This window comes from Electrona antarctica (genome assembly GCF_951216825.1).
Source record: "Electrona antarctica genome assembly, chromosome: 8".
Taxonomy (NCBI): Eukaryota; Metazoa; Chordata; class Actinopteri; order Myctophiformes; family Myctophidae; genus Electrona; species Electrona antarctica.
This window is the reverse complement of record NC_136789.1, coordinates 30323393-30340779: the sequence shown is the minus strand read 5'-3', so window position 1 is coordinate 30340779 and position 17387 is coordinate 30323393. Positions and strand designations below refer to the sequence as shown.

Below are 17387 nucleotides of genomic sequence, written 5' to 3'. Positions count from 1 at the left end.
CTACACTACACTACACACACACACACACACACACACACACACACACACACACACACACACACACACACACACACACACACACACACACACACACACACACACACACACACACCAGTGGTGGAAAGTAACCAAGCACATTTACTTAAGTGCTGTACTTAACCCATTCTGACCTGAGATCAGATTCTAAAAATGTCTTCTACATCCTGACAGTTTTCTGAAAAAGCTATGTTTCTGTGTCAGTCGTTCCTCGATTTAAAAAAAATATCAAATCTGCTATTTTTCAATAGCTAAAGCACAACATAATGCTAACACCAAAAGGGGTTCCTGCCCCCAAAATGGGTTAAGTACAAGTTTGAGGTCTGTGTACTTTAGTCGAGTATTTCCAATGCACTGTGAGCTTGTAGATCGGCTATTCTCAAAAGATTTCCATTCATTTGAAAGCTTGAAATGGGGTCACATTCTGCATAGTGGGTACTTTCTACTTTCGGTACTTTAAAGTACATTTTCAGTTTCAGTTTCATTTTTATTTTTATTTATAGTGCAACGTCACCCCAAGGGGTCTCTGTGCACTTCACAACAATACACAGCAAAAAAACAGCAATAAAAAAAAACACAATAGCACAGTAACACAATAGCACAGTAGGGCTTCACTCACACCTTTCGATCTAGCATACAACATTGTTGGATGCTAGATGTAAACAAAGGGTTTGTTTACATCTTGCCCCAATGCATTTCCAATGGAAGTCACATGGTTTGACACAACATTTTTGTTGTACGGCTTTCGGCTGTGTTTCGACTGCCCCCCCACCCCCTCATACAACAAAAATGTTGTGTCAAACCATGTGACTCCCATTGGAAATGAATTGCGAGCTTGCATCAGTAAACAAGTCTCATGCATCAGCTATACAACAATCTGTTGCGAAGGTGTGAGTCAGGCCTAACACAATAGCACAGTAACACAATAGCACGGTAACACAATAGCACGGTAACACAATAGCGAAGAAACACAATAGCACGGTAACACAATAGCGAAGAAACACAATAGCACGGTAACACAATAGCGAAGAAACACAGTAAAGCATAATACAGTGTGTCAACACACATGGCTGACATCAGTACCATGCGATAGGACACAACATCAGCACAGATGGCTGTAAAAATGTGTTCAGAAGATCCATTAATATAACATAAGGTTTTAAAACTACAGGTGAATATAGTGGGGAACCATAATGCAGGGGGAAGAAATGGGTTTTAAGTCTAGATTTAAAATGATGTCTAGTGAGTTTGGCATCTGGAACTGTTTGTGGGACAGCATTACAGAGACAGGGGGCACGATGTGTGACTGCTCTGCCCCCCAAACGTTGTTTTATTGTGGAGTGTGAATGCTCTGCCCCCAACCGTTGTTTTATTGTGGTGTGTGAATGCTCTGCCCCCAACCGTTGTTTTATTGTGGTGTGTGAATGCTCTGCCCCCAACCGTTGTTTTATTGTGGAGTGTGAATGCTCTGCCCCCAAACCGTTGTTTTATTGTGGTGTGTGAATGCTCTGCCCCCAACCGTTGTTTTATTGTAGTGTGAATGCTCTGCCCCAAACCGTTGTTTTATTGTAGTGTTTGAATGCTCTGCCCCCAACCGTTGTTTTATTGTAGTGTTTGAATGCTCTGCCCCCAAACCGTTGTTTTATTGTGGAGTGTGAATGCTCTGCCCCCAACCGTTGTTTTATTGTGGTGTTTGAATGCTCTGCCCCCAAACCGTTGTTTTATTGTGGTGTGTGAATGCTCTGCCCCCAACCGTTGTTTTATTGTGGAGTGTGAATGCTCTGCCCCCAACCGTTGTTTTATTGTGGTGTTTGAATGCTCTGCCCCCAAACCGTTGTTTTATTGTGGTGTGTGAATGCTCTGCCCCCAAACCGTTGTTTTATTGTGGTGTGTGAATGCTCTGCCCCCAAACCGTTGTTTTATTGTGGTGTGTGAATGCTCTGCCCCCAACCGTTGTTTTATTGTGGTGTTTGAATGCTCTGCCCCCAAACCGTTGTTTTATTGTGGTGTGAATGCTCTGCCCCCAACCGTTGTTTTATTGTGGAGTGTGAATGCTCTGCCCCCAAACCGTTGTTTTATTGTGGAGTGTGAATGCTCTGCCCCCAACCGTTGTTTTATTGTGGAGTGTGAATGCTCTGCCCCCAACCGTTGTTTTATTGTGGAGTGTGAATGCTCTGCCCCCAACCGTTGTTTTATTGTGGAGTGTGAATGCTCTGCCCCCAAACCGTTGTTTTATTGTGGTGTGTGAATGCTCTGCCCCCAAACCGTTGTTTTATTGTGGAGTGTGAATGCTCTGCCCCCAACCGTTGTTTTATTGTGGAGTGTGAATGCTCTGCCCCCAACCGTTGTTTTATTGTGGAGTGTGAATGCTCTGCCCCCAACCGTTGTTTTATTGTGGTGTGTGAATGCTCTGCCCCCAACCGTTGTTTTATTGTGGTGTGTGAATGCTCTGCCCCCAAACCGTTGTTTTATTGTGGTGTGAATGCTCTGCCCCCAAACCGTTGTTTTATTGTGGTGTTTGAATGCTCTGCCCCCAAACCGTTGTTTTATTGTGGTGTGTGAATGCTCTGCCCCCAAACCGTTGTTTTATTGTGGAGTGTGAATGCTCTGCCCCCAACCGTTGTTTTATTGTGGTGTGTGAATGCTCTGCCCCCAAACCGTTGTTTTATTGTGGTGTTTGAATGCTCTGCCCCCAACTGTTGTTTTATTGTGGTGTGAATGCTCTGCCCCCAACCGTTGTTTTATTGTGGTGTGTGAATGCTCTGCCCCCAACTGTTGTTTTATTGTGGTGTGAATGCTCTGCCCCCAAACCGTTGTTTTATTATGGTGTGTGAATGCTCTGCCCCCAACTGTTGTTTTATTGTGGTGTGAATGCTCTGCCCCCAAACCGTTGTTTTATTGTGGTGTTTGAATGCTCTGCCCCCAAACCGTTGTTTTATTGTGGTGTGTGAATGCTCTGCCCCCAAACCGTTGTTTTATTGTAGTGTGAATGCTCTGCCCCCAACCGTTGTTTTATTGTGGAGTGTGAATGCTCTGCCCCCAACCGTTGTTTTATTGTGGTGTGTGAATGCTCTGCCCCCAACCGTTGTTTTATTGTAGTGTGAATGCTCTGCCCCCAAACCGTTGTTTTATTGTGGTGTGTGAATGCTCTGCCCCCAAACCGTTGTTTTATTGTGGTGTGTGAATGCTCTGCCCCCAAACCGTTGTTTTATTGTGGTGTGTGAATGCTCTGCCCCCAACCGTTGTTTTATTGTGTTGAGTTTTCCAGCATCTTGGGATACCAATACTTTTGTACTTTTACTCAAGTACATTTTGAATTCCGGACTTTTACTCGCAACGGAGTAGTTCTACATTGCAGTGGTAATACTTTTACTTAAGTAAAAAAACAAATTGAGTACTTTTTCCTCCACTGCACACACACCCCTCACTGCAGCTGGGATATACTATATGTTGCTAAATAGCACTTAATAAATAATCAATATAAATTGGGCATCTAATACGGTCTTCTTTGTTCTCCTCCAGATGATCCTTAGTGACATACTGCGTTTTCTCTTCGTCTACCTCGTCTTCCTGTTTGGATTCTCAGCAGGTATTCTTGCATGTCCTCTCAAACCATTAAGTCACTTCATGTCCTCTCAGACCATTAAGTCACTTCATGTCCTCTCAAACCATTAAGTCACTTCATGTCCTCTCAGACCATTAAGTCACTTCATGTCCTCTCAAACCATTAAGTCACTTCATGTCCTCTCAAACCATTAAGTCACTTCATGTCCTCTCAGACCATTAAGTCACTTCATGTCCTCTCAAACCATTAAGTCACTTCATGTCCTCTCAAACCATTAAGTCACTTCATGTCCTCTCAAACCATTAAGTCACTTCATGTCCTCTCAGACCATTAAGTCACTTCATGTCCTCTCAGACCATTAAGTCACTTCATGTCCTCTCAAACCATTAAGTCACTTCATGTCCTCTCAAACCATTAAGTCACTTCATGTCCTCTCAGACCATTAAGTCACTTCATGTCCTCTCAAACCATTAAGTCACTTCATGTCCTCTCAAACCATTAAGTCACTTCATGTCCTCTCAAACCATTAAGTCACTTCATGTCCTCTCAAACCATTAAGTCACTTCATGTCCTCTCAAACCATTAAGTCACTGTTTGGATTCTCAGCAGGTATTCTTGCATGTCCTCTCAAACCATTAAGTCACTTCATGTCCTCTCAAACCAGTAAGGATTCTCAGCAGGTATTCTTGCATGTCCTCTCAAACCATTAACCATTAACCATTAACCATGGATAGGAAATGGGGTTCGACTCCCGATCCCGACGGCCTTTGCCGCATGTCTTCCCCCGCATCTCTCTCCCCATTTCCTATCAGTCTACTTTCAACCTATCAATAAAGGCAGGAAAAAAGCCCTAAAAAATAAAGAAATAACTGTCCTCATTTTGCCGTCCCAGCGGTGGTGACCCTGCTCATAGACCCTGCCGGGACCACCAACGGCAGCACCGCCACTCCTCCCGATGCCGCAGCGACCAACGGCAGCAGCGGCGGCAGGAGTCTTTTTGGAGGGGCGCCACCCCCCGAGGAGAGGGAGGGCTGTCTGAAACCCACCTACCGAAACATCTCCTACACCACCCTGGAGCTCTTCAAGTTCACCATCGGCATGGGAGACCTGGAGTTCACAGAGAGGTACAGAGCTCATGGGAGACCTGGAGTTCACAGAGAGGTACAGAGCTCATGGGAGACCTGGAGTTCACAGAGAGGTATGGAGCTCATGGGAGACCTGGAGTTCACAGAGAGGTACAGAGCTCATGGGAGACCTGGAGTTCACAGAGAGGTATGGAGCTCATGGGAGACCTGGAGTTCACAGAGAGGTATGGAGCTCATGGGAGACCTGGAGTTCACAGAGAGGTACGGAGCTCCAAATGGGAGACCTGGAGTTCACAGAGAGGTACAGAGCTCATGGGAGACCTGGAGTTCACAGAGAGGTATGGAGCTCATGGGAGACCTGGAGTTCACAGAGAGGTACGGAGCTCCAAATGGATGCGGCTTGAAACCATTCCGGGGCAGCTTGGGGCGGCGGTGGCTCAGGGGTAGAGTGGCCGGATGGGAACCGTGAGGTTTCCAGTTCGATCCCTGTGGGCTCCCCCAGAGTGTGGAAGTGTCCTTGAGCAAGACTCTGAACCCCTAACTGCTCCCGATGTGCTGGTTGGTGCCTTGCATGGTTTCCAACGGCATCGGTGTGTGAATGTGTGAATGTAATGCACAATCTCTGTATAGCGCCTTGGATAATGGCGCTATATATACTAAATGCACCATTTACCAACCCGATTCCCTAAAGAAAATACCTGATGACAAGCTTATTGAGTACCCGGTATCAATAAGCTTTGGGCTTATCAAGCATACAATCAAGACCAGAGGCGATCAAGAAATAAATGTAATCACCCACGCTGGCACAAACATGTCTGTATACCTGCCAACCAGCGCTGTCCGGGTAAACAAAATGATGCTTTGAACATGTAATCACCCACGCTGGCACAAACATGTCTGTCTAAAAGTGTATACCTGCCAACCAGCGCTGTCCGGGTAAACAAAATGATGCTTTGAACATGACGGTACACACAACCAGTTAACAGTTTCAATATTATTTTCCAAAAGTAAAAAGGCCTGCTTCTCTCTGTTAGAAAAGTACCTTATTTGAAGGCAGTGGTAAAAGATACTGGCTCTGTTCTGAATGTATCGTCATCTCCCGTCTTTCCACAAAATAATAGAAAATGCTCGATAGTGGGCTCGATTAGAACCCAGCTCGATAAGCCTGATCCATAAAGATTAACGAGCTTCCATCCCTACAGGTACGAGTACAAGGAGGTGTTCTACGTGCTGCTCATCTCCTACATCATCCTCACCTACATCCTGCTGCTCAACATGCTCATCGCCCTCATGAGCCGCACCGTGGAGCAGATCACCGCCGAGAGCATGGGCATCTGGAAGCTACAGGTAACCTCTAGAGCATGGGCATCTGGAAGCTACAGGTAACCTCTAGAGCATGGGCATCTGGAAGATACAGGTAACCTCTAGAGCATGGGCATCTGGAAGATACAGGTAACCTCTAGAGCATGGGCATCTGGAAGATACAGGTAACCTCTAGATCATGGGCATCTGGAAGCTACAGGTAACCTCTAGAGCATGGGCATCTGGAAGCTACAGGTAACCTCTAGAGCATGGGCATCTGGAAGCTACAGGTAACCTCTAGAGCATGGGCATCTGGAAGCTACAGGTAACCTCTAGAGCATGGGCATCTGGAAGCTACAGATAAACCTCTACAGCATGGCATCTGGAAGCTACAGGTAACCTCTAGAACATGGAATCTGGAAGATACAGGTGACCTCTAGAGCATGGCATCTGGAAGATATACAGGTAACCTCTAGATCATGGCATCTGGAAGCTACAGGTAACCTCTAGAGCATGGGCATCTGGAAGCTACAGGTGAGCAGGTTAACCTCTAGAGCATGGCATCTGGAAGATACAGGTAACCTCTAGACTGCATGGGCATCTGGAAGATACAGGTAACCTCTAGAGCATGGGCATCTGGAAGCTACACAGGTAACCTCTAGAGCATGGCATCTGGAAGCTACAGGTAACCTCTAGAGCATGGGCATCTGGAAGCTACAGGTGAGCAGGTTAACCTCTAGAGCATGGCATCTGGAAGATACAGGAAACCTCTAGACTGCATGGGCATCTGGAAGATACAGGTAACCTCTAGAGCATGGGCATCTGGAAGCTACACAGGTAACCTCTAGAGCATGGGCATCTGGAAGCTACACAGGTAACCTCTAGATCATGGGCATCTGGAAGATACAGGTAACCTCTAGAGCATGGGCATCTGGAAGCTACAGGTAACCTCTAGAGCATGGGCATCTGGAAGCTACAGGTGACCTCTAGAGCATGGGCATCTGGAAGCTACAGGTAACCTCTAGAGCATGGGCATCTGGAAGCTCCAGGTGACCTCTAGAGCATGGCATCTGGAAGATACAGGTAACCTCTAGAGCATGGGCATCTGGAAGCTACAGGTGAGCAGGTTAACCTCTAGAGCATGGCATCTGGAAGATACAGGTAACCTCTAGACTGCATGGGCATCTGGAAGATACAGGTAACCTCTAGAGCATGGGCATCTGGAAGCTACAGGTGAGCAGGTTAACCTCTAGAGCATGGCATCTGGAAGATACAGGTAACCTCTAGACTGCATGGGCATCTGGAAGATACAGGTAACCTCTAGAGCATGGGCATCTGGAAGCTACAGGTAACCTCTAGAGCATGGCATCTGGAAGCTACACAGGTAACCTCTAGAGCATGGGCATCTGGAAGCTACAGGTAACCTCTAGAGCATGGCATCTGGAAGCTACACAGGTAACCTCTAGAGCATGGGCATCTGGAAGCTATACAGGTAACCTTTAGAGCATGGGCATCTGGAAGCTACAGGTAACCTCTAGAGCATGGGCATCTGGAAGCTACAGGTAACCTCTAGAGCATGGGCATCTGGAAGATACAGGTGACCTCTAGAGCATGGGCATCTGGAAGATACAGGTGACCTCTAGAGCATGGGCATCTGGAAGATACAGGTGACCTCTAGATCATGGGCATCTGGAAGATACAGGTGACCTCTAGATCATGGGCATCTGGAAGATACAGGTGACCTCTAGATCATGGGCATCTGGAAGCTACAGGTAACCTCTAGAGCATGGGCATCTGGAAGCTACAGGTAACCTCTAGAGCATGGGCATCTGGAAGCTATACAGGTAACCTCTAGAGCATGGGCATCTGGAAGCTACAGGTAACCTCTAGAGCATGGGCATCTGGAAGATACAGGTAACCTCTAGAGCATGGGCATCTGGAAGATACAGGTAACCTCTAGATCATGGCATCTGGAAGATACAGGTAACCTCTAGAGCATGGCATCTGGAAGCTACAGGTAACCTCTAGATCATGGGCATCTGGAAGCTACAGGTAACCTCTAGAGCATGGGCATCTGGAAGCTACAGGTAACCTCTAGAGCATGGGCATCTGGAAGCTACAGGTAACCTCTAGAGCATGGCATCTGGAAGATACAGGTAACCTCTAGAGCATGGCATCTGGAAGCTACAGGTAACCTCTAGAGCATGGGCATCTGGAAGCTACAGGTAACCTCTAGAGCATGGGCATCTGGAAGCTATACAGGTAACCTCTAGATCATGGGCATCTGGAAGCTACAGGTAACCTCTAGAGCATGGCATCTGGAAGCTACAGGTAACCTCTAGAGCATGGGCATCTGGAAGCTACAGGTAACCTAGTCTAGAGCATGGCATCTGGAAGCTATACAGGTAACCTCTAGAGCATGGCATCTGGAAGCTATACAGGTAACCTCTAGAGCATGGGCATCTGGAAGATACAGGTAACCTCTAGAGCATGGGCATCTGGAAGCTACAGGTAACCTCTAGAGCATGGGCATCTGGAAGCTACAGGTAACCTCTAGAGCATGGCATCTGGAAGCTACAGGTAACCTCTAGAGCATGGGCATCTGGAAGCTACAGGTAACCTCTAGAGCATGGCATCTGGAAGCTACAGGTAACCTCTAGAGCATGGCATCTGGAAGCTACAGGTAACCTCTAGAGCATGGGCATCTGGAAGCTACAGGTAACCTCTAGAGCATGGCATCTGGAAGCTACAGGTAACCTCTAGAGCATGGGCATCTGGAAGCTACAGGTAACCTCTAGAGCATGGCATCTGGAAGCTACAGGTAACCTCTAGAGCATGGCATCTGGAAGCTACAGGTAACCTCTAGAGCATGGGCATCTGGAAGCTACAGGTAACCTCTAGAGCATGGGCATCTGGAAGCTACAGGTAACCTCTAGAGCATGGGCATCTGGAAGATATACAGGTAACCTCTAGAGCATGGGCATCTGGAAGCTACAGGTAACCTCTAGAGCATGGCATCTGGAAGCTACAGGTGAGCAGGTTAACCTCTAGAGCATGGGCATCTGGAAGCTGCAGGTAACCTCTAGATCATGGGCATCTGGAAGCTACAGGTAACCTCTAGAGCATGGGCATCTGGAAGCTACAGGTAACCTCTAGAGCATGGCATCTGGAAGCTACACAGGTAACCTCTAGAGCATGGGCATCTGGAAGCTACAGGTAACCTCTAGAGCATGGCATCTGGAAGCTACACAGGTAACCTCTAGAGCATGGGCATCTGGAAGCTATACAGGTAACCTTTAGAGCATGGGCATCTGGAAGCTACAGGTAACCTCTAGAGCATGGGCATCTGGAAGCTACAGGTAACCTCTAGAGCATGGGCATCTGGAAGATACAGGTGACCTCTAGAGCATGGGCATCTGGAAGATACAGGTGACCTCTAGAGCATGGGCATCTGGAAGATACAGGTGACCTCTAGATCATGGGCATCTGGAAGATACAGGTGACCTCTAGATCATGGGCATCTGGAAGATACAGGTGACCTCTAGATCATGGGCATCTGGAAGCTACAGGTAACCTCTAGAGCATGGGCATCTGGAAGCTACAGGTAACCTCTAGAGCATGGGCATCTGGAAGCTATACAGGTAACCTCTAGAGCATGGGCATCTGGAAGCTACAGGTAACCTCTAGAGCATGGGCATCTGGAAGAGACAGGTAACCTCTAGAGCATGGGCATCTGGAAGATACAGGTAACCTCTAGATCATGGCATCTGGAAGATACAGGTAACCTCTAGAGCATGGCATCTGGAAGCTACAGGTAACCTCTAGATCATGGGCATCTGGAAGCTACAGGTAACCTCTAGAGCATGGGCATCTGGAAGCTACAGGTAACCTCTAGAGCATGGGCATCTGGAAGCTACAGGTAACCTCTAGAGCATGGCATCTGGAAGATACAGGTAACCTCTAGAGCATGGCATCTGGAAGCTACAGGTAACCTCTAGAGCATGGGCATCTGGAAGCTACAGGTAACCTCTAGAGCATGGGCATCTGGAAGCTATACAGGTAACCTCTAGATCATGGGCATCTGGAAGCTACAGGTAACCTCTAGAGCATGGCATCTGGAAGCTACAGGTAACCTCTAGAGCATGGGCATCTGGAAGCTACAGGTAACCTAGTCTAGAGCATGGCATCTGGAAGCTATACAGGTAACCTCTAGAGCATGGCATCTGGAAGCTATACAGGTAACCTCTAGAGCATGGGCATCTGGAAGATACAGGTAACCTCTAGAGCATGGGCATCTGGAAGCTACAGGTAACCTCTAGAGCATGGGCATCTGGAAGCTACAGGTAACCTCTAGAGCATGGCATCTGGAAGCTACAGGTAACCTCTAGAGCATGGGCATCTGGAAGCTACAGGTAACCTCTAGAGCATGGCATCTGGAAGCTACAGGTAACCTCTAGAGCATGGCATCTGGAAGCTACAGGTAACCTCTAGAGCATGGGCATCTGGAAGCTACAGGTAACCTCTAGAGCATGGCATCTGGAAGCTACAGGTAACCTCTAGAGCATGGGCATCTGGAAGCTACAGGTAACCTCTAGAGCATGGCATCTGGAAGCTACAGGTAACCTCTAGAGCATGGCATCTGGAAGCTACAGGTAACCTCTAGAGCATGGGCATCTGGAAGCTACAGGTAACCTCTAGAGCATGGGCATCTGGAAGCTACAGGTAACCTCTAGAGCATGGGCATCTGGAAGATATACAGGTAACCTCTAGAGCATGGGCATCTGGAAGCTACAGGTAACCTCTAGAGCATGGCATCTGGAAGCTACAGGTGAGCAGGTTAACCTCTAGAGCATGGGCATCTGGAAGCTGCAGGTAACCTCTAGATCATGGGCATCTGGAAGCTACAGGTAACCTCTAGAGCATGGGCATCTGGAAGCTACAGGTAACCTCTAGAGCATGGGCATCTGGAAGCTACAGGTAACCTCTAGATCATGGGCATCTGGAAGCTACAGGTAACCTCTAGAGCATGGGCATCTGGAAGATACAGGTGACCTCTAGAGCATGGGCATCTGGAAGATACAGGTGACCTCTAGAGCATGGGCATCTGGAAGCTACAGGTAACCTCTAGATCATGGGCATCTGGAAGATACAGGTAACCTCTAGAGCATGGGCATCTGGAAGCTATACAGGTAACCTCTAGAGCATGGCATCTGGAAGATACAGGTAACCTCTAGATCATGGGCATCTGGAAGATACAGGTAACCTCTAGATCATGGGCATCTGGAAGCTACAGGTGAGCAGGTTAACCTCTAGATCATGGGCATCTGGAAGCTACAGGTAACCTCTAGAGCATGGGCATCTGGAAGCTACAGGTAACCTCTAGAGCATGGGCATCTGGAAGCTACAGGTAACCTCTAGAGCATGGCATCTGGAAGCTACAGGTAACCTCTAGAGCATGGGCATCTGGAAGCTACAGGTAACCTCTAGAGCATGGCATCTGGAAGCTACAGGTAACCTCTAGAGCATGGCATCTGGAAGCTACAGGTAACCTCTAGAGCATGGGCATCTGGAAGCTACAGGTAACCTCTAGAGCATGGGCATCTGGAAGCTACAGGTAACCTCTAGAGCATGGGCATCTGGAAGATATACAGGTAACCTCTAGAGCATGGGCATCTGGAAGCTACAGGTAACCTCTAGAGCATGGCATCTGGAAGCTACAGGTGAGCAGGTTAACCTCTAGAGCATGGGCATCTGGAAGCTGCAGGTAACCTCTAGATCATGGGCATCTGGAAGCTACAGGTAACCTCTAGAGCATGGGCATCTGGAAGCTACAGGTAACCTCTAGAGCATGGGCATCTGGAAGCTACAGGTAACCTCTAGATCATGGGCATCTGGAAGCTACAGGTAACCTCTAGAGCATGGGCATCTGGAAGATACAGGTGACCTCTAGAGCATGGGCATCTGGAAGATACAGGTGACCTCTAGAGCATGGGCATCTGGAAGCTACAGGTAACCTCTAGATCATGGGCATCTGGAAGATACAGGTAACCTCTAGAGCATGGGCATCTGGAAGCTATACAGGTAACCTCTAGAGCATGGCATCTGGAAGATACAGGTAACCTCTAGATCATGGGCATCTGGAAGATACAGGTAACCTCTAGATCATGGGCATCTGGAAGCTACAGGTGAGCAGGTTAACCTCTAGATCATGGGCATCTGGAAGCTACAGGTAACCTCTAGAGCATGGGCATCTGGAAGCTACAGGTAACCTCTAGAGCATGGGCATCTGGAAGCTACAGGTAACCTCTAGAGCATGGGCATCTGGAAGCTACAGGTGAGCAGGTCACCCCCTAGAGCAGTGGTTTCCAAAGTGGGGTCCGGGGACCCCCAGGGGTCCTTGAGGGAGTTCCAGGGGGTCCCCAGCTAAATGATCATTTGGAACCAAATGGACCCTTATGGGCCTGTAACTCTGAGAGTGTACACAGTTAAATGAACATTGATTTTACAATATAATTGGGGGTCTCAGAGATAGAAATACCATTAAATGGGGGTCCGTAGCCTGTTGCATATCAAACTGGGGGGTCCTTGAAATGAAAATAGTTGAAAATCACTGCTAGAGCTGGCTGTAAAAATCTTCTCTTATGGGAGTCCTTGGCATAATCTTTTGTAATGGGGATCCGCGGGCTAATGAGTGTCATTTTGGGGGTCCTTGACATGAATACGTTTGGGAACCATTGCCCTAGAGCATGGCTTTGGCCATGTCTCGCAAATTTCCGGGGGTCCCAAGCCAAAAACGTTGAGAACCCCTTCCCTACCTAGAGCACCGGCAGGTAGATGCAGATTATGCAGAAAATGGTAATTTTTCAGGAAAATGAAAAATATAAATTTTTCAGGAAATTAAGAAAACCTTATATTTTTAAAACAAAAGCAATACTGCCTCATCAAAGTTGGTGTTGTGACTTTATATATTGTCAATTACTTCCATGAGAGGCTGAGGGTGGTGGAGTTAGTTGCTTTAGCAGACATGAGTTTGAGGGTCCAATGGAGTTAAGAGGTTTTGTCCCAAGCATTTATTTTACTACTTTCCATTGGTTCAATATTTTAGAAACAACACACAGACGTAAAGGGTGTTCAATAGCACTGATTTATGCCACACAAAAAAACCAACAACTCACAATTGGAGTTAGGAGGTTTCCTCCCGACAGCAACGTAATATACTATAGTAAAACATGTGAGCGTATGTGCTCAAGGGAGGGCAACATTTTCCCGAGATTCCTTGCGAAGCACCGCGGAAGCATGAGCGTGCGTCACAGAGCGCATGTTCGGGTCTGATAAGTCCCGGAAAAGATGCGCTGTGATTGGCCAGTAATCACTTGAGTGGCAGTGTGACGTACGTAACGTGCCTTCCACACTTCCGGCGTATACTTCCTCCCCCAGTGTAAATTCTTCCGCCTCTCCTTCAACACACATGGCTCCAACGAACTGCAGCAACCAATGAGGCATCTATTTTTTTTTAACCCATTTTGGGCGGGAACCCCTTTTGGTGTTAGCATTATGTTATGTTTTAGCTATTGAAAAATCAAAGAACGACTGACATAGCTTTTTCAGAAAACTGTCAGGATTTAGAAGACATTTTTAGAATCTGATCTCAGGTCAAAATGGGTTCATATCTATGCTTCAGAGGGCCATCACCATCATGGACCTGGAGAAGGGCCTGCCTCGTTGTCTGAGAGACAAGTTCCGCTCTGGGGTGGAGAAGGATCTCAGCGCCACGGCTGGAGGGGACCGCGACCGCCGACGGTGCTTCAGGTTTGTATAGTTCAGGGGTGGGTGGGCAATGTTGAAGATGGAGAGGGCCAACGTGTAGTTCCACACTCACTCCAGAGGGCCACTATAGTTCCACACTCACTCCAGAGGGCCACTATAGTTCCACACTCACTCCAGAGGGCCAACGTGTAGTTCCACACTCACTCCAGAGGGCCACTATAGTTCCACACTCACTCCAGAGGGCCAACGTGTAGTTCCACACTCACTCCAGAGGGCCACTATAGTTCCACACTCACTCCAGAGGGCCAACGTGTAGTTCCACACTCACTCCAGAGGGCCACTATAGTTCCACACTCACTCCAGAGGGCCACTATAGTTCCACACTCACTCCAGAGGGCCACTATAGTTCCACACTCACTCCAGAGGGCCACTATAGTTCCACACTCACTCCAGAGGGCCAACGTGTAGTTCCACACTCACTCCAGAGGGCCACTATAGTTCCACACTCACTCCAGAGGGCCACTATAGTTCCACACTCACTCCAGAGGGCCACTATAGTTCCACACTCACTCCAGAGGGCCAACGTGTAGTTCCACACTCACTCCAGAGGGCCACTATAGTTCCACACTCACTCCAGAGGGCCAACGTGTAGTTCCACACTCACTCCAGAGGGCCACTATAGTTCCACACTCACTCCAGAGGGCCACTATAGTTCCACACTCACTCCAGAGGGCCACTATAGTTCCACACTCACTCCAGAGGGCCACTATAGTTCCAACACCACCACGACGCATTTTGAGCTTGTAGATCTGCTATTTTTGCTATAATTGAATTGAAATCCTGAATTCTTTTTTTGCTGTTTTTCAATTGGAATCCTGAAAAGTAACATTTTTATTTAATTTCAATTGCATTTAGTTATACTACGTTAACTTTATGAACTTAAATGTAAATTGACATTGGACATAAAAAAAGACAACATTTTAATAGCAGTCATTAAGCTACCGATATAGACTGAAGTAATTAAAGCGGGTCATGTTTGCATGTTTTGTATCAGAATTGTGACAGCTGAAATCAACAATATATCAGTATTCCCACAGTAACCTGAGGGCCGCATTAAGTGAAGGTGGGAGGCCGCATGTGGCCCCCGGGCCGCCAGTTGCCCAGGCATGGTCTAGTTACATCTAAGGGCCGATTCATGCTCCTATTTTACCGCTGTTTCGGCGCTGTAGTGCCGAAATGATTTCGGCTCGTCAGAAGTTTTCAGTAGCACCGAAGAGCCGACTTTAGGACGGTAGCCGCCCTAGGATACATTGTGTGCAAGAAATGTGAACTGTAATTTTACATTGATCGCTTTCCATCCATTTCATAATAACAAACTAGAAGTGCAACAAAGGGGGGGTTTAGACTCTATTAACAATGTTTTTCTTCTCGAAAATGCACAACGCTGCTCCTGCGAGGGTAGAAGTGGACGAGCTCCTCTGACACTCCTCCTCCTTCTCCTCGGTGGCGGTCCGTCTCCATGTCTCTGACAGCTGACTGGCGTGTTCGCACGGCGCGCTATAATTGGTGCACGTGTTTCCTCCTGTGTCTCCAGGGTGGAGGAAGTCAACTGGAACATATGGAACATAAACCTGGGCATAATCAACGAGGAGCCGGGGGACCGCGAGCGGGCCGTCCCGTCTCCCGCGCACAGCCCGGCCGACGGCAGAGGTATGGATGGATGGAAAGACTCCAAAATGTCTCTGTGAACAATCACATAACGCAGGCGTTCTCAACCTGTGGGTCGGGACCCCACATATTCTTTGGGGGGGGGTCCCCAGGAGACAGTGAAGTGACCATTTATTAAGGGCTTTCAAGACCTTTTTAATACCTCAAAAGGAAAGAAAGAAAAGACAAAAACAATACTGCATCAAAAGTAATCAACAAAAACCTGGTGAAACACTGGTTGGTAAAATTGTCAAATATTCGGGGAAAAGTGAAAATAGCAGATCTACAAACACACAACGCCTCACATTGGAGGCATTGTGAGCTTGTAGATCTGCTGTTTTCACAATTTAAAAAAAGGAAAAGAAATCTCAACTGAACTCCTACAATATTGCAAGTGCTTCTCAGGGTGAGGGTCCCCATGAGTTCAAATGTCATTATTTTGGGGGTCCCAGCCTGAAAAGATTGAGAACCACTGCCATAACGTACTGTACACCAGGGGTTCTCAACCCGTGGGTCGCGACCCCTCGGGGGGTCACCAAATTATTTTAGGGGGTCCCCAAATTATTTTCAAAAAAAAATAATCTTTTTTCACGGTTTTTCAAAAATAGCAGACCTACAAGTTCATAGCGCGCCACTCGGTGGCGTGCTATGAGCTTGTAGATCTGCTATTTTTCAATAGCTAAATTATAACATAATGCTTAAAACACCAAAAGGGGTTCCCGCCCAAAATGCGTTAAGGTTATTGTAGCAGTCAATTTATATTGGGGGTCGGGAGGGGGCGGGGCGGGGGTCCCGTGATATTGCCAAAGCATTTCCGGGGGTCCCCGGCCAAAAACGTTGAGAACCCCTGCTGTACACTAGTGTTGATTTTAGTTTAGTCATATAGTCTTTTGAATAAAACTTAATTTCACATTTTAGCCGTCTGAAATGTTTTAGTGTTTAGTTGACTGAATAGCATAGGATTTTAGTCGACTAAATCTGCAGTTGATTCAGTCGGATAAAATGTACTTTGGCGGGCCTTGATGTCGTCATAATGGCTGATTTTACACTTGGTTACATGTTGAAAATAACAGATCTACAAGCCCACAACGGGTCACGCTGCGACACGTTGTGAGCTTTGTGATCTGCTATTTTCCGAGCGCAACCAAACATAAAATGACTTATACTGATTCTCTTCTCCACTAGTCCTGACATTTTAGTCTAGTTTTTATTTGTTGACGAAATTGACAGTACAGTATATTTAGTCTTAGTTTTAGTCATTATAGCTTAGCTTTTATTGAGTGAAAGTGAAAAAATGTAGTCGACGCACATTTTTCGTCAAAGTCTTAGTCGACGAAATCAACGCTGTTTTTTTTTTTTTTCTCTCTGAGATTTTCATAGTAGGCATGGTGTGACCATTTTCTTGCTCTGCAATTCATTTCCCCGTTTGTCCACAGGGAGGAGCTGGAGAGGCTACTTCAGGGAAGCCAGCCGCTACACTCGGCAGAGACATCATGGCCAACAAACACAACAACAACAGCCCACAGAGATGAGCCCTCTGTCCTCCAGTCCGGTCTGAAGCAGTGGCTCCCAAAGTGGGGTCCGGGGACCCCTAGGGGTCCTTGAGGGAGTTCCAGGGGGTCCCCAGCTAAGTGATAGTTAGGAACCAAATGGACCCTCTTGGGTCTGTAACTCTCGCAGAGTTAAATTAACATTGATTTTACAATATATATCCCAGAGATAGAAATAATGCCATTAAACGGGGGACCGTAGCCTAATTCAGATCAAACCTACATGGGGGTCCTTGAAATGAAAAGGGGTGAGAGTCACTGCTATAGAGCCATAAAAAGCTTCTCTTATGGGGGCGGCCGCGTCCTTGGCATATAATTTCTAATGGGGGTCCGCGACCGCAGGCTATAATGAGTGTCAATTTGGGGGTCCTTGAC

General features: G+C 47.2%; 1 protein-coding gene across 1 annotated transcript in view; it reads left to right on the top strand.

The window, feature by feature from the left end:
* The window catches only part of trpv1 (transient receptor potential cation channel, subfamily V, member 1), a 50488-nt gene extending 33455 nt beyond the window's left edge, over positions 1-17033 (top strand). The window contains exons 11-16 of the mRNA XM_079507865.1: positions 3559-3625; positions 4494-4725; positions 5889-6033; positions 13670-13797; positions 15350-15465; positions 16899-17033. Coding sequence (XP_079363991.1) covers positions 3559-3625; positions 4494-4725; positions 5889-6033; positions 13670-13797; positions 15350-15465; positions 16899-17020 — 810 coding nt within the window. The 3' untranslated portion in view covers positions 17021-17033. The remainder of the gene's footprint in view (positions 1-3558; positions 3626-4493; positions 4726-5888; positions 6034-13669; positions 13798-15349; positions 15466-16898) is intronic.
* Positions 17034-17387: the final 354 nt, after the last annotated feature.